Consider the following 9,916-nt stretch of genomic DNA (forward strand, 5'->3'; position numbering starts at 1 on the left):
TTAGAAACAATACAACTGGTTGGGTAGGTTAGAAACAATACAACTGGTTGGGTAGGTTAGAAACAATACAACTGGTTGGGTAGGTTAGAAACAATACAACTGGTTGGGTAGGTTAGAAACAATACAACTGGTTGGGAAGGTTAGAAACAATACAACTGGTTGGGTAGGTTAGAAACAATACAGCTGGTTGGGTAGGTTAGAAACAATACAACTGGTTGGGTAGGTTAGAAACAATACAACTGGTTGGGAAGGTTAGAAACAATACAACTGGTTGGGTAGGTTAGAAACAATACAACTGGTTGGGTAGGTTAGAAACAATACAACTGGTTGGGTAGGTTAGAAACAATACAACTGACGTCGATATAGATGTTCCATATCAGTGCCCATCATTACCTAACAGCATGTTAAAGGTACTTAACAAAAGACTATAAATAAATGTGATTAGCGAGCAGCACATTAAACTAGATTACAACCATGATTACAGCTTCAACACATCAGGTATGGAAGCCATGTTGTACAAATGTACTGTCTCTTCCTTTATGTGAAGTAAAACAATAATTAACTTAATAACTTTAATGAATGATTTAGTCATTTGGTTAAATGCAGTATGCAGTGACATAACCACATGAGGGTAAAGGTTAAACGATATCAAAGAAATAATAAATCAAACAAAGGAAAAGCAATAATCATTTTGGTTCTTCAGGCCTTATTTACAGACACGAACCCTGCAGTTAATTATTGGTTTTCTTCTTGGTTACATGTTTAGTTATCCCTCCTGCTATAGCTGTTGCTGCTCCTCCTGCAATCACTATCCCTCCAACTACAGCTTTTATTGGGGCTAAGATAAGACCTAGTCCTACTACTGTGGTTGTGCAGCCAACTACTATAGCTTCTTTTGCTGCTTGTTCACCCAACTCCAACAACTGTCTGTTCCTGATCTCTTTCTGAGCCTTCAAATACATCTCATTGGTGTAGTGTCCGTTGAACTTCACCATATTGTCTATCTTCCTCAGTAGCTCTCTGACCTGGGTACTGTCTCTCCGCTCTCTGTTGTTAAAGACATGATATCTCCTTCCACAGCTATTGACCAGTGTCTGAAGACTCTTACTCTCCTTCAGAAACTCCTCTACTGTTGTGTTATCCAGCTGATCTGCACCAGTGAATAATACCATAGTGAAGTCTGAGGCCCCTTTTCCAAAGTTCTCCTGGATGTACTCCACAGCTTTTCTTTGCTCCTCTGTGTATTTATCCAGTCTGATCACCAGAAGGAACACATGGGGTCCTGGGACTGACATCTTGATGCATCTCTCTATTTCTACTTTATCTGTTCTCTGAAACTGTTTCCATATTTTGCCAATCAAATTTGTTTCTGTAAGTGATATGTCACCGATCGCAGAAGTGTCGAGGACATCAATCTTCTTCCCATCCACCACTACACTTTGTTTCTCACACTGTTCAGTCACTGGATTTGGACTTGACTTAGAAGGAAACCCCTCCCTCCCCAGGATGGTGTTTCCTGTTGAACTCTTCCCTGCTCCAGTCTTCCCCAGCAGAACTATCCTCAGATCAGCTGGAAGCAATAAACCTGTGGAAAAACAAAATGTAAAGCAGTTTCATCATTATCATTTACTAAATTCAGAAAATTAGACTCAAATTCACATCATTATCATTTACTAATAATGTCAAATCAAATCAAACGTTATTGGTCACATGCACATATTTAGCAGATGTTATTGCGGGTGTAGTGAAATGCTATTGTTCTTAGCTCCAACAGTGCAGTAGTATCTAACAATTCAGTTGTATCTAAGAAAATAATGGAAGTAAGAAATGTATGAATATTAGGACTGTGACGTATACGCAGTGAGTCAGGAAGCAGGTGCAGAAAGAGAGTTTAATAATCTGTAGCAGACCAGGTGGTTTGGTCAAGACGTTTACATAGATCAGACACGGACAGAGTACGATTAACTCTGTTTCAAGGGTGTTTCTTAAATAATAAATCAAAAAGAAAAGAACAGGTCTCCCCCATGAGACCCTCTCCGGGATACCTTCTCCTGGGCTCCGGGTCTTCCTGCACACAAACTCAACTCCCTCGGGTAACCGTATCCAACCACATGGAAGTCACCTCACTTCCCCTAGTCCTCTCCCTGTGTGCTGCCCTTTTGGCAGATTTATGGGACTCGCACAGCTGGTGAGAAATCCGCCCTTGATTACTCACCAGCTCCCAATCAGCCCCAATTAGTCCTGGGCGGAGAGCCCATGGAGACCTGGCACGTCCAGCAGATGGAGCCATCATCTCGTGATGTATACTCCATCTGTTACCAGGCCTCGACGAGTCTCCCCCAGGTGGCTGACCTGCTCTATGCCACAAATCATACAAGGCAGATGAACAAAACAGGAGTCGCGTACTGAACATGAAAACAAACCAATATTGCCTGATGACTGAGGCTACTGAGGGATAAATAAAGGGAAGGTAATCAAGGTGATGATGAAGTCCAGGCTTGTTTAATGATGGGGAGTAAGTGTATTTAATGATGGGGAGCAGGTATGTTTAATGATGGGGAGCAGGTGTGTAATGATGGGGAGCAGGTGTGTAATGATGAGGAGAAGGTGTGTTTAATGATGGGGAGCAGGTGTGTTTAATGATGGGTAGCAGGTGTGTTTAATGATGGGGAGCAGGTGTGTAATGATGGGAAGCAGGTGTGTTTAGTGATGTGGAGCAGGTGGGTTTAATGATGGGGAGCAGGTGTGTTTAGTGATGTGGAGCAGGTGGGTTTAATGATGGGGAGTAAGTGTATTTAATGATGGGGAGCAGGTATGTTTAATGATGGGGAGCAGGTGTGTTTAATGATGGGGAGCAGGTGTGTTTAATGATGGGGAGCAGGTGTGTTTAATGATGGGGAGCAGGTGTGTTTAATGATGGGGAGCAGGTGTGTTTAATGATGGGGAGCAGGTGTGTTTAGTGATGTGGAGCAGGTGGGTTTAATGATGGGGAGCAGGTGTGTTTAGTGATGTGGAGCAGGTGGGTTTAATGATGGGAAGCAGGTGTGTTTAATGATGGGGAGCAGGTATGTTTAATGATGGGGAGCAGGTGTGTTTAATGATGGGTAGCAGGTGTGTTTAATGATGGGGAGCAGGTGTGTTTAATGATGGGGAGCAGGTGTGTTTAGTGATGTGGAGCAGGTGTGTTTAGTGATGTGGAGCAGGTGGGTTTAATGATGCGGATGGTACAGTGCAGGTGTGTAATGATAGGGTGCAGGTGTGTTTAATGATGGGGAGTAGGTGTGTAATGATGGGGAGCAGGTGTGTGTAATGATGGGGAGATGGTGTGTAATGATGGGGAGTATGTGTGTGTAATGATGGGGAGCAGGTGTGTGTAATGATGGGGAATAGGTTTGTGTAATGATGGGGAGCAGTTGTGTAATGATGGGGAGCAGGTGTGTAATGATGGGGAGCAGGTGTGTAATGATGGGGAGCAGATGTGTAATGATGGGAAGGAGGTGTGTATTGACGGGGAGCAGGTGTGTTTAATGATGGGGAGCAGGTTTGTTTAATGATGGGGATCAGGTTTGTTTAATGATGGGGATCAGGTTTGTTTAATGATGGGGAGCAGGTGTGTTTAATGATGGGGAGCAGGTGTGTAATGATGGGGAGTAGGTGTATAATGATGGGGAGCAGTTGTGTAATGATGGGGAGTAGGTGTGTAATGATGGGGAGCAGGTGTGTAATGATGGGGAGTAGGTGTGTAATGATGGGGAGTAGGTTTGTTTAATGATGGGGAGCAGGTTTGTTTAATGATGGGGAGCAGGTGTGTAATGATGGGGAGCAGGTGTGTAATGATGGGGAGCAGGTGTGTAATGATGGGGAGCAGGTGTGTTTAATGATGGGGAGCAGGTGTGTTTAATGATGGGGAGCAGGTGTGTAATGATGGGGAGAAGGTGTGTTTAATGATTGGGAGCAGATGTGTTTAATGATGGGGAGCAGGTGTGTAATGATGGGGAGCAGGTGTGTAATGATGGGGAGCAGGTGTGTAATGATGGGGAGCCGGTGTTTAATGATGGGGAGCCGGTGTTTAATGATGGGGAGCAGGTGTGTAATGATGGGGAATAGGTGTGTGTAATGATGGGGAGCAGGTGTGTAATGATGGGGAGCAGGTGTGTAATGATGAGGAGAAGGTGTGTATAAATGGGGAGTAGGTGGGTAATGATGGGGAGCAGGTGTGTAATGACTGGGAGCAGGTGTGTAATGACTGGGAGCAGGTGTGTAATGATGGGGAGCAGGTGTGTAATGATGGGGAGCAGATGTGTAATGATGGGGAGCAGATGTGTGTAATGATGGGGAGCAGGTGTGTAATGATGGGGAATAGGTGTGTGTAATGATGGGGAATAGGTGTGTGTAATGATGGGGAATAGGTGTGTGTAATGATGGGGAGCAGGTGTGTAATGATGGGGAGAAGGTGTGTAATGATGGGGAGCAGGTATGTAATGATGGGGAGCAGGTGGGTAATGATGGGGAGGAGGTGTGTAATGATGGGGAGCAGGTGTGTGTAATGGTGGGGAGAAGGTGTGTAATGATGGGGAGCATGTGTTTAATGATGGGGTGCAGGTGTGTAATGATGGGGAGCAGCTGTTTAATGATGGGGAGCAGGTGTGTAATGATGGGGAATAGGTGTGTGTAATGATGGGGAGCAGGTGTGTAATGATGGGGAGCAGGTGTGTAATGATGGGGAGCAGGTGTGTAATGCTGAGGAGCAGGTGTATAATGATGGGGAGTAGGTGTGTAATGATGGGGAGCAGGTGTGTAATGATGAGGAGCAGGTGTGTAATGTTGAGGAGCAGGTGTGTAATGTTGAGGAGCAGGTGTGTGTGTAATGATGAGGAGCAGGTGTGTGTAATGATGAGGAGCAGGTGTGTGTAATGATGGGGAGCAGGTGTGTAATGATGAAGAGCAGGTGTGTAATGATAAGAGCAGGTGTGTATAATGATAAGGAGCAGGTGTGTAATGATGGGGAGCAGGTGTGTAATGATGAAGAGCAGGTGTGTAATGATGTGGAGCAGGTGTGTAATGATAAGGAGCAGGTGTGTGTAATGATGGTTGCAGGAACAGTGGTTAGTAGACCGGCGACGTTGAGTACAGGAGAGGGGGAAAGGGAGTAAGCGTAGCAAGGACGAGCAATGTTGGAGCGGCATTGACTAAAATCCAGTATATACATATGAAATGAGTAAAGCAGTACGTAAACATGATTAAAGTGACTAGTGTTCTATTATTAAAGTGGCCAGTGTTTCCATGTCTATTTATATAGTACAGCAGCCTCTAAGATGCATGGTTGAGTTACCAAGTGGTAGCCGGCTAGGGATGGCCATTTAACAGTCTGATGGCTTTGAGATAGAAGCAGTTTTTCAGTCTCTCGGTCCCTGCTTTGATGCACCTGTACTGACCTCACCTTCTGGATGATAGCGGGGTGAACAGGCAGTGGCTCATGTGGTTGATGTCCTTAATTTTGACATCGGGTGCTGTAGGTGTCCTGGAGGGCAGGCAGTGTGCCCCTGGTGATGCTTTGGGCAGACCGCACTACCTACTGGAGAGCCCTGTAGATGCGGATGGTACAGTTGCCATAGGTGTCCTTAGCGGCCAAGCCGAATTTCTTCAGCCACCTGAAGTTGAAGAGGCGCTGTTGTCTGTGTGGGTGGACCATTTCAGATTGTCAGTGATGTGTACGCAGAGGAACTTGAAGCTTTTGACCTTCTCCACTGCGGTCCCGTCGATGTGGATGGGGGGTGCTCCCTCTGCTGTCTCCTGAAGTCCAGGATCAGCGCCTTCATTTTTTTGACATTGAGGGAGAGGCTATACAGTGGCAAGAAAAGGTATGTGAACCCTTTGGAATTACCTTGATTTCTGCATTAATTGGTCATAAAATTAGATCTGATCTTCATCTAAGTCACAACAACAGACAAAAGGGTTCACATACTTTTTATTGCCACTGTATGTAAGAATGCTGTTCATTGACTATAGCTCATCCTTCAACACCATAGTACCCTCCAAGCTTATCATTAAACTCTGGCCTGGGTCTGAACCCCACCCTGTGCAACTGGGTCCTGGACTTCCTGACGGGCCGCCCCCCAAGTTAGAGGGGTGCGCGCTAATAGTGTTTCAATTGGTGACGTCACCTGCTCGGAGACCTTGAAGTAGTTGTTCCCCTTGCTCTGCAAAGGCTGCGGCTTTTGTGGAGTGATGGGTAACAGTGCTTCGAGGGTGAATGTTGTCGATGTGTGCAGAGGGTCCCTGGTTCGAGCCCAGGTGGGGCGAGGAGAGCGATGGAAGCTATACTGTTACACCACTCTGTGATGAATGTGATAGGTGATCCATTATGTTTGTCTCACTGCTTGCAGGTTAACATGGTGATTGAGCACAGCTCTGCCCTTCCCTTTAAAAGTAGAGCATATGGTGTTCTCTGGGCGCAAGACAGATCAGAGAGAGGTAGCTGCTGGACTCCAAGCTGCCACCTTAAAAGCTCTTGAGTGTAGGGTGCAATATTTAGATTTTTGGATGAAAAACGTACCCAAATTTAACTGCCTATTTCTCAGGCCCAGAATCTAGAATATGAAAATAATTCAGATTAGGATAGAAAACACTCTAAAGTTTCCAAAACTGTCAAAATATTGTCTGTGAGTATAACATAACTGATATTGCAGGCGAAAACCTGAGGAAAATCAAACCAGGAAGTGGCTTCTATTTTGAAAGCTCCATGTTACATAGCCTGCCATCGCTCCATTTAAAGGGATATCAACCAGATTCCTTTTCCTATGGCTTCCCCATGGTGTGAACAGTCTTTAGACATAGTTTTAGGCTTTTATTTTGAAAAATGAGCGAGAAAGATCACATCGCGTCATTGTATGGCTGGGTGCCAGCAGCGTTTTGTATGCGCAACAGAATGGAGCATCCATTTTCTCTCTCTCTCTCTCTGAAGAAGCAACATTCCCGGTTGATATATTATCGATTATATATTGTAAAAACAACCTGAGGATTGATTATAAAAAACGTTTGACATGTTTCCTCGATCATTACGGATACTATTTGAAATTTTCGTCTGCAATGTCGTGACCGCTCGAGCCTGTTGATTTCTGAACATAACGCCAAACCAAATGGAGGTATTTTGGATATAAAAATAATTTTTATGGATCAAAAGGAACATTTATTGTGTAACTGGGAGTCTCGTGAGTGCAAACATCCGAAGATCATCAAAGGTAAGCGATTTAATTTATTGCTTTTCTGACTTTTGTGACCAATCTAGTTGGCTGCTAGCTGTTTGTAATATTTTGTATCCTGAGAGAGATGTGTTTACATAAATGCTTGGATAGCTTTCGCCGAAAAGCTTTATTGAAATCTGACACGCCAGGTGGATTAACAACAAGCTAAGCTGTGTTTTACTATATTGCACTTGTGATTTCATGAAAATTGAATATTTTTAGTGATTTAATTTGAATTTGGCACTTTGCAATTCAGCGGTGGTTGACGAAAATGATCCCGCTAACGGGATGGGTGCATCAAGAAGTTTTTAAAGGTTGGGTTTTATTGAATTGTTGCAGGGTCATTTGGTGAATAAAAATAAAAGGGCAGGAAGGAAGCACAAAGGGAAGGAAGCACAAAGGGAAGGAAGGTAAAGACAACAACAATTGTCAGTTATGAGGTCATATGAGGTGATGGTGGCGGATGAATGTCACAACAATGGACATCAGCAAACCACTTTCCCACACAATGCCATACACGTGGTCTGTGGTTGAGAGGCCGATTGGACGTACTGTCAAATTCTCTAGAACAACAGAGAGGGCTTATTGTAGAGAAATTAACATTTAATTCTCTGGCAACAGCTCTGGTGGACATTCCTGCATTCAGCATGCCAATTGCACACTCCCTCCTCTTGAGACATCTGTGACGTTGTGTTGTGTGACAAAACTGCACATTATAGAGTGGCCTTTTATTGTCCCCAGCACAAGGTGCTCCTTTGTAATGATCATGCTGTTTAATCAGCTTCTTGATATGCCACACCTGTCAGGTGGATGGATTGTCTTGGCAAAGGTGAAATGCTCACTAACAAGAATGTTAACAAATTTGTGCACAAACTGAGAGAAATACATTTTTTTGTGCGCATGGAAAATGTCTGTAATATATTCAGGCTCAGATTGAAATCCTGTATAGTTTTACATATTTAATGGAACTTTTCCAAATGTTTTTTTGTGAATCACATTACCTAATAACTATTGTTCACCCCTTACACTAATTTCAGCCTCTTGGCAGAGGCAACCAGGTTTCTGGCTAATATGACCTGATACTTGGTAGAGTTCATGATGCCGCTGACCTTAACGCTCTACACTCGTGGGAATTGAATTCTTGATTGTATTTTTTCCATATAAAGACACAACCTATGTGTTTTAATAAAATCAACTATTTGCACTGAGCTGATGCTTTAAGCGCACTGTTTTATGAAATTATTAAGACACAAATGACAGTATTTATTTTGTGAAATTGCTTTATCCAACATACTGTGGTTGTGTGAGGCTTGGAGCTCACAGAATCATTAGGCTATTAATCCTTAAGAGTCTATTGATTCACCCGTGCGTCAATCTAAGTAACACAATAAAAATATCCCTATCAAAATCCGTCAGTTTAAGCTAGAGATATGATTTTTTTTGCATGTGGGCTGTGTCTCAATTCACCACATCCCCCGATATCGGCCTTCTGCATCTGCAGTGGAAGGTAGCAGAGCTAGGGCTATTTCAGAGGCAGTCTGGAACTCGGTAGTGAGTGTTGCAACCTGGGACAGACAAATCCACTAATTTAAAAGGGTGTCCACATACTTTTGGTGATGTAGTGTATCCCTAGAAAACTTACGGATTTTGATGGGGATTATTTTATGTTACTTAAATTGACGCAGTGGTGCCGGCCATTACCGTGGGATGGGCCATTACCGTGGTAACTTGGGGCACTCGCTTGTCTGTGATGAAAATAATCTCTAACTACAATGTCCTAGCAGCAGACAGTTGCCGCAAACTCAAACTAACAACTGCGTTGCGTCGTGCCTAAGAACAGCCCTTAGCCGTGGTATATTGGCCATATACTACACATTCCTGAGGTGTCTTATTGCCATTATAAAATGGTTATCAACACAGTTAGAACAGTAAAAATAAATGTTGTCATACCCGTGGAACACAGTTTTCAGCCAATCAGCATTCAGGGCTCGAACCACACAGTTTATAATTATGCCATGATGTGGTCTAGTCATTTCAACTCAGTAAAAACACGTTGTCTAATCTTCTTTTCTTTTTTTTGCCGTTCAACAGTGAAAGTTATGTGTTGTTGCAAATTCCCTTGAACCGCTTATTATTTCAGTGCCATTGGTAGCCAAGTGGTTAGAGCGTTGGATTAGTAACCGAAAGGTTGCTAGAACGAATCCTCGAGCTGACAACTGTCGTTCTGCCCCTGAACAAGGCAGTTAATCCACTGTTCCTAGGCCGTCATTGAAATAAGAATTTGTTCTTAACTTGCCTAGTTAAATAAAGAAACATTGCTGTTACATCTTTATGGTGTTGCTGCTGGAAATGTGTTCATATTTTAATTTAGAAAGATTTGTGAATAAATTTGTGAATAAACGTTCTTACCGTTCTCATCTGACATCTTCTCTTCTTCCTGGATGTACTTAGAAAAGCTGTGCTGTTCTGTAGTTCATCAGCTCCACTTCTCAATAAAACTCTGGTTAGCTGGAGGTGAAGACAAATAATGATCTCAGATTCAACTCTTCAGTCTTTTAATGTTGCTTGAAACTAGTGACTACACCCTCTACTGCTGTTTTACCTGAACAGAGACGTTTCCGAGAAACAGGTGTGTGTGTACGTGCAATTATGAAGGTGTTCATCAACTCCAG

The 9,916-nt window shown here is 43.4% G+C and overlaps 1 protein-coding gene across 1 annotated transcript; it reads right to left on the reverse strand.

The window, feature by feature from the left end:
* Nucleotides 1–704: 704 nt before the first annotated feature.
* On the reverse strand, nucleotides 705–9,669 carry LOC129839224 (GTPase IMAP family member 9-like). Its single transcript, XM_055906535.1, has 2 exons — nucleotides 9,654–9,669; nucleotides 705–1,585 (listed from the first exon to the last, which is right to left on the reverse strand). Exons 1-2 carry the CDS (start codon nucleotides 9,667–9,669, stop codon nucleotides 732–734), a joined length of 870 nt encoding a protein of 289 aa, XP_055762510.1. The 3' UTR covers nucleotides 705–731.
* Nucleotides 9,670–9,916: the final 247 nt, after the last annotated feature.

This window comes from Salvelinus fontinalis, chromosome 40 (genome assembly GCF_029448725.1).
Source record: "Salvelinus fontinalis isolate EN_2023a chromosome 40, ASM2944872v1, whole genome shotgun sequence".
Taxonomy (NCBI): Eukaryota; Metazoa; Chordata; class Actinopteri; order Salmoniformes; family Salmonidae; genus Salvelinus; species Salvelinus fontinalis.